This window comes from Gossypium raimondii, chromosome 3 (assembly GCF_025698545.1).
Source record: "Gossypium raimondii isolate GPD5lz chromosome 3, ASM2569854v1, whole genome shotgun sequence".
In the NCBI taxonomy this organism is placed as follows: domain Eukaryota; kingdom Viridiplantae; phylum Streptophyta; class Magnoliopsida; order Malvales; family Malvaceae; genus Gossypium; species Gossypium raimondii.
In genome coordinates, this window is record NC_068567.1 from 4,763,835 (window position 1) to 4,785,744 (window position 21,910).

Genomic DNA, 21,910 nt, shown 5'->3' on the forward strand with positions numbered 1-21,910 from the left:
TAAATTCGGTTTTTGTAATGACATGATGCTTTGAGACTATCATATTATCGTCTAATTCTTTATAATTTTTTAAGTGATAGTACGACACGATATAAAAATGTCACATCATCATCATATTTATTCTTCTGTAATTGGAGATGGGATAAGGGAGAACATTATCATATTTGTGCATATCATGTGAAATTTAGTGGTAATTGGTTGCCCAGTCATGCTCTTGCCAACATGCTTAGAATGCAAGGCATGAAAAGTTACCTTTACCCTTTTCGATAACTTGCTGAAAAAAAAATTGCACAATGACAAATTTCGTCCTTAATATTTACATTTTTTTACTAATATGGTCATTACTTTTTTTTAGCTAAATTTGGCCCTCAACTTTTTAAAAAGAATCAAATTTGATCATCAATCTTTCAAAAAGAGTCAATTTGTTATTTTTTAAACATAACAGCCGGCATGACAATTCATATGTATTTCATGCTTTTTTTTTATTTATAATTTTTTAATATCTTTAAATTATTTATAGATGTGAATATAAGACAAATAGTATCATGCCAACATGAAGTACATGCAAACTAACCCGCGGGTTGACATGCCAATCTCATTAAAAAATTAATGTTTTATTCCTTATTTCCATTAAAAGAAAACAATTTGACTTTTTTAAAAAGTTAAAATTTGACTAAAAAGAATAAAAGCTAAATTGACAAAAGGCATAAACGTTGAGGATTAAATTTATCATTATACGAAAATAAATCAATTAAAATTTTAATTTTTTAAACAAGATAATTCTAATAAAAGTTTTCTATAAAAAATAATTAATTAATTACTTAATGTAATTTATTTAGTTAATTTTATTTCACAGTATATTATCCTTTAAAGATTTCGCGTTTAAAATTTTTAAAATTTATATTTATCAAACTAACTATATATATATATATTTCAATTAATTTTATTTAACATTATATTATCCTTTAAAATTTTAAAATTTAGATTTATCAAACAACTTAGCTATATTTGTTTTAATTTTATATAATATATTAAATAGATTTTATAATCTTTTAATATTTAATTTATATATCATTTAAGTGCTTGTTAGTTGCCCTTTCATTGTGTTAGTGTATCATCATTTCTAAGTGTAAATGCAATGTCAAACCTTAGTACAAGATATATTTGGATTTAATGCTCTACCCCACAACCATACACCATTCATCCTCAACCATCCTTTACAATAGGGGAAGCTAGAATATTGTTTAAGTCCCAAATTTAAAATATAAATTTTTACGAGATTATGGTATAATTTTATCATTATATTTATTTATAATTTTATAAATTTTAAAAATTAAAGGGTAAATTTATTTTTAGAAGGTCAAGGTTACCGTCTCCTCCTTTTACTTTTACTTTTGTTTTGTTTTCTTACAATATCACACGTAATTTAGAATTTAATTGATAAGAGTAAAGATGATAAAAAAACTTAAACCTCGAACATGTATTCCATAGAGATAGTTTTTTAGTATTTTGAAAATCAAGTTCTAAGATAAGATGAAATGGATCAGTTTATTATTAAAATTTTCGAGGTCCCATTGAGATCAAGTTTAGGAAAAATTCATCTTGCTTGTTAAGATATATTTGCAAAATACATATCTTTTAATTTTATAACTATTTTCATGTTTTTAATTATAATTTCATAATTTTATAATCATTTCTAACATATATTGTAATTTTATAAATTTTATTATTTTATAAGGTTTTATAATACATGGTTTAATTTTGTAAATTTTAATATATTATAAAATATTATTTAAAATTTCGAAACAGGTTGAGATAGGATATTTTAGGGTTGGGATGAATTTTTTAAATAAAATCGAGTTCATGATGGGTTAGGCGGGCAGTATAAAAATCGAATCAAGGTCGAAACTAGCAAAAAACCTCCCCGTCCTGCCTTGTTGCCATCGCTAGATAAGAGATAATATCTCTCATGTGTAATTTAATCATATGCTAAACATGCAACATAAAACTCGGTAATAGGTGAAAAGTCTCAAACGCACATCAAAACAACATAAATTACACACTTGGTAATAGGTGAAAACTCGCTAAATAAATATAAACAGCACATCATGACAATATGAACTACACTCAGCTATCATGTTAAACATGCAACATAAAACTCGATAATAGGTGGAAAAGGCTCAACCGCTTAAATTGGAGGAGGATAACACCATTTTATCACTTTTGTGTGATTTAGACAACCCAGCCTATCTTACTTCAAAAACAAGTATTTTCTACATGAGTATGAACACGACATAAATATATTCAAGATTATACTCCCACGCTAGTATATCAATATATCTATATTATATCAAAGGCAACTCATCAATTATTTATTTCTAAATTTAAACCCGAAACTTTGAAAAAGTGTTGGTACCCTCAAAATTATCATAAGGATGTTTATAGAATTTGCTCGATTTATTTAAAATTTTTCTTTGGGTAGTTCAAGGTGGAGAGGATTATTAAGGTACGTACGTCTTAAAGCGATAATAAAGCCATGGATTATCAATTTTTCGTGATCTTTTGACGTCTAAACAGACGGACAAGTTTGTAAAAATTGCTGTTTTAGACAAATATTCTCCACTTTAATTGGTGTTATAGCATCCATGAATTTCTGGTTGGAGATGGAAATATGACATAATGACAATCAAGCCAAAGTTATTGTCGAGTCAGCCTACTGGGAATATATGCAATTTTAGGCACATTATAGCCATAATATATAAAGCCAGGGGAATGAGTAGACCAGCTAGATAGGGAATTCAAACAATTTTTAATAATTGTAATTCCGGTCGAATTGAACCAATTTAAAGTATAAAAAATATTCAAAATCCGAACCTAACCAACCAATCAAACTCAGTAAAATAACCCATCCTTGAATAGGGGTAGACGTGAACCTTAAACAAACTTCTAAATATATACTGTTTTCCATCTAAAATTTTGCATGACATGCTTCAATTGCTTTATTTTTTCTTTCTCCATCTCTGGCCATAACTTGCTAGTTTTGGTACTGAATAACTAGGAGAGTTAGGTTTCAATCAATACCTTCTTCAAATAAAAAGAACTAATATTATTAGAATCAGATCAAATTGTCTAATCGAATCGAAAATCGATGATCAGTTGAGTTTAACTGGTAGTATATAATTGAAAATAAAGCAAATACCTGTAAGTTCGTTAAAAAATAGAAATTAAGACAAAATTTTGGTGATTCAACCTGTTTTAATTCTTTTCATTAATTTTTTATTTAATTATTGTTAAAGTAATTGAATCATAAATTAATAACCTAACCAATTACATGATTATATGTTTTTACAATAGGAGGAAATTTTCCAAGTCCCTATCCAAATGAATCTTGAATTAGGCTTGGTAGAGTCGAGGCTGCAATTAATATATATTAATTAAATTTAAATGAATTAGCTATATTTACTATAAAACTCTCATCCCAATTTCTCTCTTTAAGATGATAGCTAATATTATATCTTTTTCATACTTTTATATAACAATTAAAAATCACGTATCTATCAATTAAGTTTTAATTTGATTGGTATAGGCATTGTTGTCGATACAAGAAAATATGAATTTAAGTATGTTGAAACGCATTATTTTCGTATTTATGAGTTAGAAAGGAATTATGATTTTTATTATTAGTGAACGGAATTTTATCCTTTTGAATATTCTTCTAATTGAGGAGTATCTCATTATTCATGGTTGAAATGTTTTTTCTTTAAAATTGCAGAAGGATTACTCGAATCCAATTCTTTCAAACAATAAATCGATTTTAAACAGTTGTTTTAAAAAAAAATTAAAAGAAAACAGTGAACAGCAATAAGAGTTGCTGCCAACCAACAAAGTTCAATGTTAATTTTCTTCCCTTTTTCCGCAATTTGTACCTTACAGGCAATAAACATCATCTAATTTAGATATATTTTCTTAATTATAAGATCTCATTACATTGTATAGAACTGCCTCATTGAAAAACACTTACAAATTCTGGGTTTAGTTTCTGTTTGTTTCCCCGGAAAAAAAACTTGAATTTTCAAGGTTGATCATAGTTGGAATCATTCAAAGCCAAAAACCAGATTGATCAGGTCTGTTTTACTATTGTTTTACTTATGAATTTGGAAACTGAAAAGAAGGTAAATTATAAGAGTCAGAACATGCATGCATGCAACTGTTTATTTACTCACTTACTGAAGAATTTTTAATCAAATATTATCTATATATATATTTAAAGGTTAAGAATAAGAATAAAATCGAGATCGTAAAAGGATTCAATTCTGATTTTATTTGGACTGATAATTTTTGGGTAAATGACAGAAAACTCTGTAAAAACCAGCAATGTCACGTTCATGCTATATTATCCGAACATTTATGATGTTACAAACATTCAAATATATGAAAAAACTGACGTATACGTATATTTAATATTCCCCTTCGAACTCGAATAAACATAGGGTTTGATAAGCTTGCATGCCTACGCAAATTGAAGCAGATATTGACAACAAGTTCATAAATCTAGCATAATGAATCAAAGAATCAGGCATATCTTGATTAGATCATGAAGCAAATTGATGTAAGAATTTTTTGAAAACCAACCATCAGTTTATGTGTTTTTTTTTTTTAAATTTATTTCCAATGCTTGGTATTAAATCACTTGTCATGAATTATTCGAAACAAAAGAATTTTCATAAAGAATATGGGAAATTATTCTTTGATTTTTTTTTTAAAAGACATTCATGAAGGGAATCAACAAGAACATGATACTGACAACAACATGGCAACAGTAATGGAGATTAAAAGAACAATGCACATCATCACTTTTTTCATGCGTGTACTTATATACTCAGTTTTGCTTCTTCAGTTTGTTAAGAAAGTTGAAACAGAGGGAAAAGAAACAAAACACCGGCGACGGCAAAACAATGGCAGACAAATCCGGTTCCTCGTATTCGGACATGTACCGGAGGTTCAAGCCTCATATACTTATGGTGCTTAGCCAGTTTGGTTACACTTTCCTATATATTTTCACTGAAGCTTGCTTTAATCATGGAATGAACCCTCATGTCCACATTACGTACCGACATGTTGTAGCCGGCATCGTCATGTTCCCCTTCGCCTATTTTCTCGAAAGGTAAGTTACTATTTTACGTTGTTCTAATAAAACGCGACGGGTCAGCCATACTCTGCACTAATCTTTTATAAAAGTGTTTGGAATATTCAGGTCTGTTTTTTTTTTTCTTTTGGTGCAGAAAAAAGAGGCCAAAGCTGACTTTTGCCCTTTTTCTAGAGATATTTGTTCTCTCCATCTTAGGGTACGTATTTTTCATTTTTCTTTTTAAGTAGAGATGTTCGACTAACATGAAAACAACCTAAACTTGTGCTTTGTTGGATTACGACAGGGTGAGTTTGACCCTCAACATGTATTTCGTGAGCTTAAGATACACTTCACCAACATTCCTTGCAGCACTGGTGAATACCATAGCTTCATTGACGTTCATAATCGCAGTTGTTTTCAGGTTAGATATCGATTTCGAATTCCATCCATAAATTAGCAAAACCTTCCATGAATATTCAACTTTTATTACAGATTGGAGGTCGTTAATCTTCGGAATCCACGAGGAATAGCCAAAGTAATCGGAACTTTTGTCTCCTTGGTCGGTGTAACAATGATGACATTATACAAGGGTCCTGCAGTAAAAATCCTAGGGCCTCCTCTTGTTCAAATTCAAGGCAAATCCCCCATTCATGAGAATTGGTTGAAGGGTTCAATTCTCATTGTTGCAAGCTGCTTAACTTGGTCTATATTATACATCATGCAGGTAAAAATAAAAATAAAACTTAAAACCCCAGATTAAAACATACATATACTAAATCACTATGCTTATGATGTTCTAAAATAAATTGTAGGCATTTACACTGAAACGATATCCAGCACCACTGTCATTAACGACATGGATGAGCTTTGTTGGAGCAGCACAATCAGCTGTTTTCACTGTCATTGTGAACCATAAACCAGCTTCTTGGAAAATGGGGTTCAATATTGACTTCTGGGCTACTTTATATGCTGTAAGAATCCAAAAAAGGGTCATGTTTTTCTTTTTTTAATGTAAAGTTCTAACATTGAATCATGCATGACAGGGAGTGGTGTGTTCTGGTCTGATTATATTTATTCAACTGTGGTGCACCGAAGTGAAAGGGCCTGTTTTTGTGACCATGTTCAATCCACTTTCAACGTTATTGGTGGCACTTCTTGGGTATTTCGTCCTTGGTGAAAGGCTTTATATGGGCAGCATATTAGGGGGAGCTATTGTGATAATTGGACTGTATTTGGTGCTGTGGGGCAAAGATCGTGACCAGGAAGCTCAAATTGGCACGGCAGAGCTGCCTTACTTGGCTTATGACCACAAAAACGATACTAAAGCACATAAAATCCTTTCAGTTGAAAGGGAAGCACCGCCATCCGAACCTTGAAGACCAGCATATTTTGATAACCAAAAAAATATCCCAGAAATTATATAAAAAAATGGGAGAAGATGAGAGCAAAAAAGGGGATAGAAAAAGCTTAGAGGAAACAAGTACATTTATGGATCTTAGATAGTTTTAAATGCATATCTGTAAATTAATGTTCTAAATTGGAGCCTGCCTGCTTCATCTATGTTTCTTTTCTGGTTGAAATATGAAAATCTACCATTGTTTTAATAGCCAGTGTACAAAACTAACACAAACTGTTGACTAACATTTTTGGACAATTAGCATGAATTTGGATACCCCCAGCACTGAAAATTCTCTTCAGATAAGAAAGTTCCAGGCTCAAAGTTCAATATTATGAAGCAAAAGTTATCATTAATGTTCAGATTCCCGGCAATAGCCATTAGAGACACAGATTTCAATGGAATCATTTACTATCACCCAACTATCCATTAACCAATGGTTGAATTTTCAGAATTCAAAATATGATCAAATAAGAGTTAAATTTTTCGAAAATATTTAAATAAGGACTTTTCAAGTATTATATATTAAATTTTAAATTATTTTCTTTTGAAACAATATCCGATTCAGCTGTTATATATTTTTATTCTAAATATATTAACATTTACCTAATTTTTACTACAAAATGGACTAAAATGTATAAAAAGAAAACTTTTATTCAAGTACTTTTGCAAGAAATTAGGCCTTAATTTAGGCATTTAACCAAGAAAAAAATCCATAACTTTTTGTTGAAAACAATTTGATATGGGACCATTTATTGGGCCTACATGGGTCTAGTCCATTAGGCTTGTTCTGTTAATTACAATTGTACCTCGCAACTCGAAAGGGTCAGACTACTCATCCAGAACAGTCGGCTTAATGTGCTTGGATCGAGCTTTAAATTTAGGTTGTTTTAGCTTATGCAAGTTTCTAATTTAATAATAAAATATATTTTATTTATAATTTTTATATTTTAATATTAATCAAAATAGTGAAAATGGGCTTTACAAGTCAATCTAGGTTTGACTTAAAAAGAAATTCATAATTTTCAATTAATAAAATAATTAATTAAATAAATAACACTAAAAGTAATCGAACATATAAAATACAAAAAAATATTATATCATCTGTCACATTTCAATCAGACATTGATTATTTTTGTTATCCAATAAAAAATAACGTTGGTAGTATATTGGAGTAATTTGTAAAACATCTGACAAGTACCAAATAGAACATAAAAAAAAAAAGATTAGGTACCAAATTAGGAAAAAGAGTGAAGTTCATGTACCAAATTGGACTCCCAAAAAGTTTTAAGTACCAACTTAAGAAAAAGTGTCAAGTTTAGGTACCACATTAGGAAAACATGTCAAGTTTGGGTACCAAATTAGACCGAAAAAAATTTAGGTATCAAATTAGGAAAAAGTGTTAATTTAGATACCAAATGTTATATTAAACTAAAATTTTATAGATTGTAAAAAGCCAAAAGTTAAAATTTCCATTTTAGGGTACTACCACTATTATTATTTTTAAGAAACTAAACCAATCTAGGAATAAAAGACTTATTTCTATATTGTAAATATATAAATATATATATATATATATATATATATATATGATTAAATAAGATTTAGTTATGTTTCAATCCCTTGGAGAGGAAGATGGGCTAAAGAGGTTTTGTGCTGAAGACAGTCAAGGGCTTGCAAAATAAAAGGTGTCTTGGTACTCTAGGCTGCATGAGAGTACGTGAAAACTTGAGGCTTAACTGTTCTTTCCTCATGATTGGTGGAGGTTAATGTCCTTTCTAGTCGAGCTGCTCATGCCCCTTGATCATTGGCAGGTATTCTTTGATAGAGATTTATTAAATTACCCATCATGTGACAACCAGTTATTATGACATTTTCTCCTTTTAGGTTGAGTGGTGAATATTCTTTGAGGACTGATCCCTCCAACATAACAAGTTTTGTTCATATAATTGATCAAATTCTAAGAGGTAGATTTTAGAGACCCAAAATTTGAGTGTAGGCAAAGAGGGAATAGGACCATTACCAAATACCCAACCAAGGCCAAACCCTATATTCTTTCTTCAACAACCACAACATTATTGACACTAGAAGTTGATAAACTTTTTCTTTTATTCTCTCAATTGGAAAACACCCCACCAAAATCAATTGAATGGGACCTCTCTCCTTCCTTCTACCTCTTCCTCTTCTTTTTTAGTCTTTTGTCTCTTATCTCAAAGCAAATATGAGACAAATAATGGATCCAATCAAGCAAAAAAGATTAAAAAATTAACAAAAGAAGGAGGCAAATGTTCATCACTGTCTAATAATATTGATTAAAGTGATGATAAAAGGAACATAAAACTATAATTAATGAAGTGTGTTTTAGATAATAATTACATAATCTTTAATCAACTACTTGTTTAAGCAATAAGTAATGATGTCCATAATCATGGCTTTGAGTCATTTGAGAACATAATGGACCAAGTCATTATAATTTATAAACCCCAGAAACAAATCCAAATAAAGTCATCATTTTCTTTTTCTATTTTTGAATCCCATTCTTTAATTTGTTTTTTAAATCATTAAACATTGCCATTAAATTACTAATCTCAAAATTACTCATTCAGCAATTTATATGTAATGAATAAGCATAAGTCAAACAATAAGATAAGTAGGGAATAATTTCTAATAAATTAAAATAAATAAACTAATTTTTCAATTCTCATAAAATAAAATAAAATTCACAATTAATTTTTTTTCCAATTTCAATTCTATGTCACAAATTTACTCATCTAGTAATACATGAAAAAAAAATCTCAAAATTGTTAAAAAAAAAAAACAAACTAAAGCTGTAGTTTTTATGTCTCCAAATAAACAGGTAAAATTGCATTTTTAGACCCTCTACCATGACTAAAAGAGAAGAAAGACCTTCTCATCACTCTGCTACTGCAACCTTCAATGGGGCTAATACCCTCATTCACTTCCCTTTTCTGTCTTATAGCTTCTTGAACAGCTAGATATAGCTGCCGATCTGCTGATGAATCCATTGAAATCGACCTCCTTATTGGTTGAATCCCAAACTCTGCACCTTTGTTTCTACTATCAATCCATTCATCCCCCATGCTTGTCCCTTTATGCAACTTCCTTCCTCGTTTCTCCACATCCTTGAGCTCCATAGGTGAACCACTAATTGACTCATCGCTTGAACTATGGTTATTATTATCACCTAATTCAATCACCACATAACCTTCATCACCACCATTAATGATTGGATCTTGTGGAGCTAAGCTTGGTGCATTGATGGTACTACTCGAAATTCTCGTTCTGCAAAGTGGGCAATTCGCATTGTTTTGAAGCCAAACGTCAATGCAATCTATATGGAAAACATGGCTGCAATTTGGTATCATCCTTAGCTTCTCATCTTCTTGAAACTCATTCAAACAAACAGCACATTCACAAAGGGTCTTTTCATCGATGTTCCCATTGTTTTTCTTGAATTGGAATAATGGGATTGATCTTATCAACGATTCATCTAACCCTCTATGTTCCATTGCTGGAGAGTAAGGCGTTATTGGGTCTTCGGGTCGTCTTCTAGATAATGAAAATCGTCTTAGAAGGTCAATCCTGTGCCAATTGAGACAGCATTTGATGACGAAGATGTAGTAGCTTACTAACAAGAAACCAGTGGCTAAAATCCCTATTACAGCTATAGCTATAATGGGGAAACTTGGTTCTGATGAATGTAAATGAGGAGGAGGACCAGATGTGATATTTGGTGAAAGTGCTTGTGAGCTTTTCCTTACAAGATCCATGAAAGATTAAAAACCCGGTACTGTTTTGCAGAAACTAGAAATGGGTATTTGATGAAATGGAGAAAGAATCAAAGAAAAATGGAGGAAAAAAACCACAGGTAGGGGGACTATATATGAAGGAGATGTCAAAATTAGGGGGATTCAAAGGAAAAAGGCTATGAATATGATATCAATTTATAAAGTGAAAAAAAAAAAAAGGGGGAAATCTTTATTTGTAGTTGTACATAATTTGGTGGGTTTTTTTCTTTCAGATTTTCCACCAGCAATTTGGCTGCTAATATTAAAAAAAATATTTGCAGACTTCAGTATCCCCATTATTGTGCCTTTATATATATATATATATAAACACGATTTTATTAATTAAATAAAGGTATAAAAAATTGGGTAGGGGGGATTGAATGGGTTGGCTCAGCATAATGAATGATGGGGGTGGCTTCAAATAAACGTAGGAATGAAGAAGTGTGGGGACACCAAGCCTTTGACGATTTGAAGTTTAAACTTAAAAAATGTGGTAAATAGTGTTAATTAATAGTACAGTTTTAAATACTATATTTATTCTTTTTTACACAATGCGTAAAATTATTTATAATTCTTTTTCAACTCATAAATTGAAAATAATGTGCTTCAACACATTCGAAATTCTCCTGCATTGATAATAATGTTAATGTCAATCGAACTAAAACTCAATCGACGAAAAAACACCTTTTAAAAATGCTGAAAAAGACGACACACTAAGCCTTAACATATGCATATTATTTCAAATTACCTTAGTTGGTTGGGAAAATTGATTTAACAATCTTTCTTTAAATTTAAACAAATCATGCTTTAAATTGATTTAAACATTCTCTTCTCCTACCAGATTGTAAATTGCAAAAAAAAACATGGAAAAGCTAGAAAAATCTAAAAAATAAATTTATCACGTAACTTACAATTTTATAATTTTAATTTACCATATATTTTTGGAACCCACATATATATATATTGTTTAGATAAATATACCTTTCAATATGAAACTACCTACAAGCAATTATATAAATTCTAAACCTAATCTAAAGTACAAACAATTAATTGGAATGAATGTAATTAAGGTTGGCTCATTTCAATTGCTTGCCTTCCTTTTCTTTTCCCAATCATCATCAATCATAAAGCAAAATAAAAGGTCTCAAAGTCACATGCAACCATCATTTTTCTTTTTAATTTTGTTTACTAATTTATTGATTACCTTTCACATCTGCTTTTCTCTTTTTCTTGTTAAATCCATTTACACTTCATCCAATTTATTTAATCTATTTTTATTTCAAAGTTTACGGATTCCAAGTTTAAGTCTAATTATCAATGAAGAAGGGTACTTAATTTGTTAACCCTTAGATCCTTTTTAGTGAACTATAATAATAAGGTAAAGCCTGAATAATAAACATAATTAGTATAACTGGAATCCAGGTTACACCTAAGATAATGAACATTTGATGGGGTTGGTTTAACGTTAATTCTTTCATTACAAACCACAGAAAGGGGTTTAGAATCCAATTTTTTAAAAGAAACCACATTTATGGCTAATTTGATGAAATATGAGACATAATATTTTGAAGTGGATCCTTGATCTTCATCACTCCCAAAAAGCTATATCTTTTAACTAATAAAGTCAAATTTGTATAACAACGCTCCAAACCCAAGGCAGAAGAAAGGTCCACAAATTTTATTTATTATTTTGAAAAAACCGACACTCTCCATATTTGTCATGTTGACAAAGCTTATACAAAGACAACCCCTTTTCTTAGGTGAGAAAAACAGTCTCTGTATATTTTGAAAATGGGCATTTCCATTTGTTTTAGTCAAAGGTGGTGTGCTCTTTTACAAAAGAAACTTCTTCTATTACAACAAAAAAAATTCTAATCTGCAATGACTTTTTTGGTTCACATCGTTGTCATAGAATTTGTAATTAATTCTTAGTGAACCTTTAAAGGGTTTAAAACCTTCTTTAATTTGCTCAAGGAAAGAATTTCTTTTCCCCTTATTAATTGCTAAATAAGTAAAGGCAGTTGAAGGGTGGGTGTGAATTGTTAAACTAGCTTAGCTAGAATAGAACCCAATGTTGATTCATGTTAATTTATTTCTTTTTTTCTAGTAATGTTTTGGAGAAAATGATTATTTTAATAAGGGGCAAAGGGAGTTGGGTAAGTAGGGCCTAATCTCCTTAAAATAGAAAATTATAAAATTTTATGTTAATAAATAATAAACTTATAGTTTTGTCCTGTAAGATGATAAAATTTTAATTTAGTTATTTTAAAAACTATAAACATAGATCTCAATATAATGATGAAATTGCATTAATTTTAACTTTCATAAAAATATATAACTCGATCTCGATTCCAGAGAAATTTTTTGGCTTTACCCTTTGATTTTGATAGATCATGGTTTAATGCCATCTGCCAATAGCTTAAAAGAGCAAGCAATTAAAGTTTTTTTCTCGGCACCTCAAGGATCAACGTTCAAATTTTGCTATTGGCATCTTGTCTTCACTCTCCATAAAATGTATGACCAATATGTGGTTGAAAGAAGTGAAACTTCTTTCTCAATCATTTGAATTGAGTTTTGTTGATATGAGTAACTAACATGGAGGAGAAGATGGTGGTAGAGGGGAGTGTCGGTTCACCTTTGACAAGCAGAGAGCTAGAACTAAGGAATTAATGAGGAAAAGGAGAATAAGAGAGAGCTAAGGTTGGTGTGTAAGGTTTTTCAGGGGAGAAAAGGTTGATCCTTGGTCCCTCGTTCACTAGGGATCACCCATTGCCTTGTAGTGTTGCATAACCAACAATGCAATGTCCTTTAAGGTTGTCTGTGCCAGTCAGGTGCTAGGGTCGTTACAAGTCAGTTGTCACCATATAGGGTATTGTGTGGTCTTGCTTTGACATTCTCGTCCTGAAGGTTGTACGAGATTGTTATGCCTTGGTGGTCCCTTAGTGGTTTGCACAATGGTGCATAGTGAGCCGTCTCCAATCTAGTTCAGGTAGGGTGCATGGGAGGTCACTTGTGGGTTGTCCTAAGCGAAGGGTTGCTACAAATAGTTTCTATTGAAGGGTTCTATGCAGGCTGCTTCCAGTAAATGGTCGTTTGTAGTTTGCTTCATGTCTTGCTTCATCTCGTTGCCAAGGTGAGGGGTATAACAAGTTCAAATCTTAAAGTAATCGCTATTAAAAGAGTTTTATATGAATACCATTTCAGTTCGAATAAGATTAATATCTGACCATAAAACAAATAAAAATACATATAACTATAAAAATATGTATAAAAAAATTTTATTCAAATTTCAAATCCCTATTTTTGTTCCAAAGGCAAGAGGTGAAGTTTTTAATTACATGCCCTAATAAAGATTGAACTAAATTTCAAAATTCATTTGAATTTGAATATGAGAAAAAATTAATAATTCAAATAAACCTAACACAAGTTTAAAACTTTACAGTTTGATGTTATAGAATTCAATTTGAAATAATCAAATTCAAAATATCAATGTAAGATTATTGGAAATGATATTATTGAGAGACAATCATGAACCCCCAAAAAATAATTTTCATGAACTAAGCATCGAAAATTCATTAATTCTACCAAACAAATCAATATAATTTGATTCGAAGAACACTTAAAAACTACTTAAATCATGAGGTGAGGTGTGGTGTGATGGTTGCTCACCTCATCCTTTAGGGCCAATTTAGTATTGTTGAAGCACTTTTGGGACAAAAATATTACTAAACAAGATGTTTTTGAGCTTTTTAAAACTACTTTTGCAAAAAATACTTTACAGAAGCATTTTCTTTAACCAAAAGCAGAAGCATATAAATTTCTAATTTTTGCTCAAAAGTATTTTTTTAGCCCCAAAACACTTTTGAGAAGTAATGTTAAACTAAACCTTAATCATGTGACCAAAAAATCGATCTCATTATCGATGGTGAATACCTTGATTACGATCATGTAATAAAAAACAAAAATTACTTCAAAGTTGCGAAACCCAAACTTATTAACCCAATTACCACTTTTAATTTTAATTAATTACAAAAATCCATAATTTCTATAAAATTCTATATTGAAAATTTTGTTTGCTAAAATTTAGTGTAGGGTTCCTCTAAAGTTCTCTTCTTATTTTTAATACTTACCAACCTATAAAAATTATGGATATACAAACTGTTATTCTCTACTATATATATTGGATGACCCCACTTCCATTTTGGCAATAATGGTAGAGTAGGCCTGTTTTCTTTTAATTAATAGTAGAATTTATAAATAAATGACATGTAAGTCTAGATTTCTTAGCCATGGGAACCTACAATGCATTACCATTCACCTAACTTTTACACATCCATAAGTTTTGATCTTTTCTTGGATAATCTTATTTATTCTTTTCTACATTTCAATGCTTCACCATTTCGCAACATCCCTATTTATATTTTTATAATCGTATTAAAATTTTTTATGAATATCAATTGAGTCTTAATTGATTGGTATCAACATTTATGAATAATCCTAAATGTTTTGTGAAAATAAACTAAACATATTATTAAAAGTCTTTGCCAATTAATTCACTTCATTCTTCCATTTACTTGCATTATTACTAACCCACTATTTTGAACTTTGACTAAGATCATGGTAGTTGATTCTCTACCCAACATAAACTACAAATCGTATAGCATATGCTTTGTTTCCTCTTTAATTGGGACTCATTCAATCGTCAAAGTACGAAAGGAGCCGGTATTTAAGAATAGATTGTATTCCGGTCATTCTTTTAAGAATACATTTTGAAACGTGTAAAATGATTCTTCCGTAAAAAATATTAAATTTTTTGGGTAAAATATAAAAATATCATATAATTATGCATTTTGTTCTATTTTGGTCACTCAATTATTATTATTTTTAGTCATTAAAATTTTTGAAATTAAATATTTTAATCGCTTGGAGCTGATGGGGCATTTTTATTGGTCTAGTAACAAAATTAGCCCTCTAATATTTACACATTCTATCAATTTGATCCTAAATATAAAAATTGCAACAAATTTAGCCCTCAATGTTTACAAAATTAGTCATTTGAGTTCTAGTTCTAAAAGATTAATAATATTTTCCTCAATATTTACATAATTTAGTCCTAACTTTAAAATTTTTTAAAATAAATTATTTATAACCCATGAGATATTAAAATAAGAAAAAAGTATCCTATTTTAAGTCACTTGTAACAAATTTTGAACTATAATTTAAGCTTCACACTAAACCAATATTTAACAATTTCCTACGAAGTGATAACATAAAATTAGCTATAACTAACTTTATAAATACTAGGCCAATCCGATGGTTGTAATTGGCTGATCAAATTGGGAATCAACCACATCCAAAAGCATATAATAATCGCTTCACCAACAAAAATATTATTAAGAAAACAATTAAATATGAATTTCAATTTTTAAAATTAAAAGGGAAAAAAAAATTTGCACATGCAACAGCTGTTGATGAGAGAAGCTGTTTTACCTGCTTGTCAGTCTGGATATTATTATTATTATTTTAAAAAAAATCAATTTTCGATTTACTGTTTTTTTTTAAAAACAAAATTTCCTTTTTTTTTTTAATTCAAATTGTTTGCTTGTTTGGGTTTTGTTGTTTATGTCATTTGACTCTCTTGTAGGTTTTGTAATTATATATTTGTTCAGTTTAAGTTGACCATCATCTTCCACATGAAAATGGTAATTACTTCGTTTCAGTCACTTTTGCAAGTATATCGATTGAGGTGATTTTGAGTTGTCGGAATTTAAATTTTGAATCACTCTCTAACATTTAAATTAAATGAAAAAACGACGCTAAGCTCAAAATTTTAAATCTAATATAAATGTTTAATCATTTATTACTCTTGATTGTTTTTTTGTTGATTTCGGTATTGTTGTCAACGCTCATGGCTATTATGTTTAGGCTTAATGATTTTATTTTTAAATTTAATATTTTTATAGAAAAAATTTGAGGTATTTTGATATAATAATTGGATAATCATTAACCTGACATATTTAAGGATATAGTGCCTATCATGTTTATTACTTGGATACATTTATTTATTATTTTCTTTTATAGTCCTCGTACTTTCATGATTGGAATAATATTAAGAAAATTGAATTTCATACAATATCATTTTATTTCATGATTGGAATTTTATCAAGAAAATTGTATATTTTTATGATAGTAAAATGCTATTTCACTTTTTAATATCCATATCTTTATACTTTTAAAGGATTAAATTAATTTTTTTATCATTTTAGGAGGTCAAAGTATAATTTTACCTTTGCTAATTTAAATTTTTATAAATTTTAAAAGAATCTAAATAAAAAACTTTCCATTTTTGGGAAGGCCACGGCCTTGTACAACCCTGACTATCTTGAAAAATATTTTATTTAAAATTATTCTAAAATAAATCAAAATTTTCAAAAGAAAAAGTAAATAAATACTTACAGAGAATAAATATTCGATATTTAATAGTAATATAAAATGGTTTTAAAAGCGAAATTTTGATAAATAAAACTAAAAATATTCTAGTACTTCTATTTTTAAAATTTGAAATCAAACTTTAAAATAAAAAAATAAAAAGATTGAAATTTTTTATTAATTTTTTAACTTAGATATATTGCGAATTTAAATATTGATAGACGATGTATTTTTTTAAACATTAATTTGATTATATGTTCTTATAATATCTGTTCTTTTTGATATAATGCCTAAAACTATCCATAACTCCTCCTCAACTTTTAAATAGGACGATAATACACTTCAGCACACTCAAACCCAATCCTCCTGCATTCGTAACAATACAGATACCAATCAAGTTAAAACTCAAACGGCTTAATAGATAATGTTTTTAAGGGCAAGTTTAAAAGTAAAAGTATCATAATAATCTTTATATTATATCTCATATCGCATTTTAGTTATTCTGTTAAAAATGGACAATTCGATCCTTGTAAGGTAAAAATAATATTTTTAAGGTCAAATTTTTTATTAAGCATGTAAATTACCAAAATAGGTATTTAACGAAATTGATGCTTATGCCAAGACATCTAGGAAACAGCAAATCACAAAGTGACATGTGTACAAGAAGGGCCAAATTTTGATGTATCAGATCACGTGAGAGCTCACGTTGGATTATGAAATCACGTGAGGTTCTGAGCTGGGAATCAATAAGAAATGTAAACAATTTTCACCATTTTCTTTTTCAACAAAAACAAATAAAATAAAATAAATACTACAAAGAAAGAAATACGTTTTAAACATTGACTACATAAGGACTATCACGTGCTGTCACGTGCTTCTAGAACCGACTATTGCCACTTTCATTTTCAAGCAGCTTCTTTGGGTCAAGCCAGTCAAAAGCTGAGAATGGACCATGTTTTGGATCCTTAAATTATTTTTCCTATAAAAAAATGTTATCATAAAAATAATCAAATTAAAAATGTTACCCATTTTGTTAAGATAAAAAAAATGTTGCTACATATTAAATTTTAATTTAATTGGTATGAATATTATTTTTAATATATGAATATGTGGATTCGAGTATATTAAAATGTATTATCCTCAAACACCACCACTGACGGATCTCCAACGTCAGCGTCGGCATTCTAACACTAAAAAGATTGAATTTAATCTAGAGAGAAATAATATGTTTTGCTATCATATTTTGATTGAGATATTCTTTCTTATATTATATAAACTAATGTTAATCTCATATAGGGTCAACATTTTTATTGAAAAGGTCTGTCCTTAAATTAAATTAATTTCATAATCTCACATCTATAGCTAAATGGTACAATAGGTCTACATAGAATTTTTAAAAGAAAATATTAAATACATGTACGATTGTAATTCATATTTAAATAATTATTATTAGACTTAAATATTATAAAATACTAGTGAATTAATAATTAAAATATATTTAAGCCTAAATCAAAATAAATTTATATATGACACACACATAGTTAAGTTTAAAGGTTTATCATAAAGGAACTACATATTGTTGAAATAACTTAAAACATTGTTCAATACATAACACCTTCCTGCATATCAATAGTTAAAAGGGATTGTTTAAACAGCTAGGAGGATTCATACATAAATAAAATAAACATTAACATTGAATTGAAATAACATCAATTAGAGATGAGTCGGGTTGAAAATTACTTCCAAGTCGAGCTAAAGCATCATATTTGTCACTTTCTTGAAAATAATGTTTCACAGGCCTAGCCTGGGGTTCGTTTGGAGGTGCAGTTGTCCAAGGCCTAAGGCCGAAAGGGGTCTAAATTTTTTTTTTTTAACTTTTGAAAGTCCAAAAAAAAATTACCAACTTTTAAGGGCCCTAAAAAAATTTAGCTTTTAAAGGCCTAAAATTCTTTTTACCAACTTTTAAGGGACCTAAAAGAATTTTTCTTCAACTTTTAAACAATCTAAAACTCCATTTAATTGTTTTGCCTAAAATGCAAAAATATAAAAAACGAGCCATGTTTGAGCAAATTAAAAGTCATATTGGAAAAGAACATCCTACACTCATCAATGGGATAAGACAATGTTAAAGACTATCGAGAAGAATAATAGAAGCGGCATCCACTTCTATTTCAAGATTGTTTATATTCAAATCTCTAGCACTAGCCATTCTCTCAAGACCCAGAGTTCTGCCTCAACACTAGTGTCTCTTAGAACATGTCAATTGACTTCAATTATCTAGTCACCAGAATGATTTCTAATGAGAGCTCTAGCCTCGGCTCTCCCAGGATTACCCAAAGACAAACCATTAATATTAAGTTTAAACTAATCCATTGTAGGTGATTTCTAAAAGATTGGAACAAAAGAAGGTAGCTCTCTCCAACTCACTGCAAGAGAAAGGACAAAAAACTTTCTAGCCGTAAAGAAAACTCTATCAAAAAGATGCTCCTTAAGGTGGTCATTTCTGAAAATCAACACGTTTTGAATAAGCCAAGTCTCCCATAAGATGAAAGCAAAAATGACATTCCAAGAGATTCAAGGTTTAATGACCCGAACTTTGGAAGAGAGATCTACAACAAGCCAATCCCCCCCCATTACCTCCAGTAGAGAGGGGACTTGGGCAGAAGACTGAATAGAGCACCAGGAGCTGCAAGTAACTTGACATTAAATGTTGAATATCCTCTTGTGCATTTAAACGTAGGAGTCTTTTTTATAGACAATGTAAAGTTACTTCTAACGGTTGTATTCTTTTATAAAATTATTTCTTTTACTAAATATTATATCTTTACATAAAATAATCATTGGACTTACACTTTGTTTATTCGTTAAATCACTAAGAACATATTATTTTATATTATTTATTTTGAAAGTAATGCGGAATCGAATAAATCAATATCACTATAAACAAACATAATTAATGATTGACTCGTTTAAGTTTGATGGCCTGCCTAAAACTTAGAAGGGTTTACTAAAAGAATAATATTATGTTCTAAAAATGGACTTAGAAAAAAAAATAGATGCATTTAAAAAATAGGCGAGGATCAGACTTGTACATTCAAAGACTAAGCCTGACCCAAGTCGACCCGTTTTCTAATTTTTTAATATATAATATAATTCGATTTACAAGACAAAAAATAATAAATTCATAATAATATATAATACTATAATGTAAACATTAGAAAAATGATAGGTTACCTATATATATAATTTTAATAAATGAAAAATAATGTAAATATTTTTTAAAAATATTAAAATTATTACATTTTAAATAAAAAATAATAGAAATATATATTTTTAAAATAAAAGAATAATTAAAAACAATTAATTTTTGGGGTTCATTGTGATTCAGAATTGATAGCCCAATGCAACCCATCCCACAATCAAATCCAGAACAGCTAAGGCTTTGTTCCTACTTTTCAATCCATGTTGCCATGGATTTTGCATTGGGCCTGCTTTTGGGACTACACATTAATTAATTTCACTCTTTAACCATATGCAATTTCCCCTTATTTTTCAGGGTAATTACTTGGTAAAGAGACGGTGAAAAGTTTATAATTTAAGTAAGGTTGAAATTTTGTCATAGATCTTATTTATTTTTTAATTTTTTTTAAATACAATTTAAGGATACATGATAAAATTCCAATCCTGTTTGTGCAGTTAAAATTTTCCATTGCTTAAAGGTGTAAATGAGACACAGGTACCCGCAAACTACAAACTTGATTCGGTAAATTATTAAGTGTAAATAGATCTATCCATTTTATTTAAAATTTTTATATTGGAATGATGGAAATAAAATTATAAAATTGTGAGGTAACTAAATTAAAAAAATTATAGTGAAAGGTTCAAATTGCATTACTAACTTGTTTTGCAAAATCAAATATAATTTTATTGTTTAACTAAAAGAGAAACCAACACCATTAAAACTAGTATAACATTTATATAAAAACCCTTCATGTAAAAGAATTTACAAGTTAAGCTACTTTAATTAGTGATGTAAAAATATGGTTAGTAAAAGTAGGTTTATTCAAATAGACTTGATTAAGAGTTGGGTTATTCATTCAAATATAAAATTCTATAAGAAATTTGGAAGAATTTAGGAAAAAATATTAAGTACAAAAATGAGTTTGAGAAAAAATTAGACCCAATTAAAATTTAAAATAGATGTGGTAACTTATTTATAAAAAAAGACTCATATTAGCCGTCCATTTAAATTTTCTCATTTTTTAGCACTTGACCTTAAATTATTTGTCAAATCACTTTAAAGTGGATTGATAAGTTAACGTTTGCTAACTTTGTATCAACAATTAATTATTTTTTTTAAAATAAATAAAATATTTTTTTATACTTTTAAAATAATTTTGTTTTTGGTTTCCTTCAAGACTAGTGTTGTTGATCTGCTGTTGTTTTTGGCTTCTGTTTGAGATGTTGGCTTTTGAACTCTTTTTATGATCATGGTGTTGTCCTTGTGGGGGAGTAGGGTATTGACAAATTCATGATGTTTTTATTTTTTTATTTTAAGCTTAATCCAACCTGATTCTTTTCATACTTTTGTTTATTAAAATCTTTTTTTGGTGCTATATTTTATACATAGTAGTAGAAAACATTGTACAAGTTTATTAGTAAGTTTATGTTTTTGTTATTTAATTTTAAAAAGTTATAAAATAGTCACTGAATTATTTGAAAAGTTTTCGTTTAAGCCACCAAGTTCTTAAAATCGTTATTGTATGGCTTTCTCTGTTTGCACCAATCAAAACCTCTCATTTTCTTTCTCTTATACAATTCAATTTTTTTTTATGAATCAACTTTGAATGTCACGAATTTAAAATCTAAAACAACTTTCTTTTCCGATCTTCGACATTGACTATTAGATCAACTTGGATCTAAGTTATGTTCTTCTACTCGTCAATGGGTATTGATCTATTGTATAGTCCAGTGGCTTAAGTGAAAACTTTTGAATAGTTTAATAGTTATTTTGTAACCTTTTGAAGTTAGGTGACCAAAACATAAATTTACTAATAGTTTAATGAGCTTAGGTGTAATTTGCCCTAATTTTTATGATATTTTTTTACATTAGATATAAAAGGAATTCAGTATCTATAACTTATTAAT

At 29.0% G+C, this 21,910-nt stretch overlaps 2 protein-coding genes across 3 annotated transcripts; one reads left to right on the forward strand and one right to left on the reverse strand.

Moving 5' to 3' along the window:
- The first annotated feature begins 4,022 nt into the window (after positions 1 to 4,022).
- Positions 4,023 to 6,732, forward strand: LOC105796719 (WAT1-related protein At4g08300). 2 transcript variants are annotated; one of them, XM_012626510.2, is made up of 7 exons: positions 4,023 to 4,124; positions 4,898 to 5,164; positions 5,283 to 5,345; positions 5,433 to 5,549; positions 5,621 to 5,852; positions 5,941 to 6,099; positions 6,172 to 6,732. In XM_012626510.2, the coding sequence occupies exons 2-7, from the start codon at positions 4,956 to 4,958 to the stop codon at positions 6,502 to 6,504; spliced, it is 1,113 nt and encodes a 370-aa protein (XP_012481964.1). In that variant the 5' UTR covers positions 4,023 to 4,124; positions 4,898 to 4,955; the 3' UTR covers positions 6,505 to 6,732. The 2 variants fall into 2 exon arrangements, with proteins under 2 accessions (XP_012481964.1, XP_052483982.1); XM_052628022.1 differs by lacking the exon at positions 4,023 to 4,124 and having other exon boundaries at positions 4,895 to 5,164.
- Positions 6,733 to 9,243: 2,511 nt separating this feature from the next.
- On the reverse strand, positions 9,244 to 10,655 carry LOC105796720 (RING-H2 finger protein ATL16). The gene has a single exon (XM_012626512.2). The coding sequence runs from the start codon at positions 10,313 to 10,315 to the stop codon at positions 9,362 to 9,364; it is 954 nt and encodes a 317-aa protein (XP_012481966.1). The 5' UTR covers positions 10,316 to 10,655; the 3' UTR covers positions 9,244 to 9,361.
- Positions 10,656 to 21,910: the final 11,255 nt, after the last annotated feature.

Bases quoted from the DNA above. Each gene is read 5' to 3' on its own strand.
- LOC105796719 (XM_012626510.2), top strand. From the start codon at position 4,956: ATGGCAGACAAATCCGGTTCCTCGTATTCGGACATGTACCGGAGGTTC. The intron at 5,853-5,940 runs GTAAAAATAAAA...AATAAATTGTAG, and splicing joins CTATATTATACATCATGCAG to GCATTTACACTGAAACGATA. The intron at 6,100-6,171 runs GTAAGAATCCAA...CATGCATGACAG, and splicing joins TCTGGGCTACTTTATATGCT to GGAGTGGTGTGTTCTGGTCT.
- LOC105796720 (XM_012626512.2), bottom strand. From the start codon at position 10,315: ATGGATCTTGTAAGGAAAAGCTCACAAGCACTTTCACCAAATATCACA.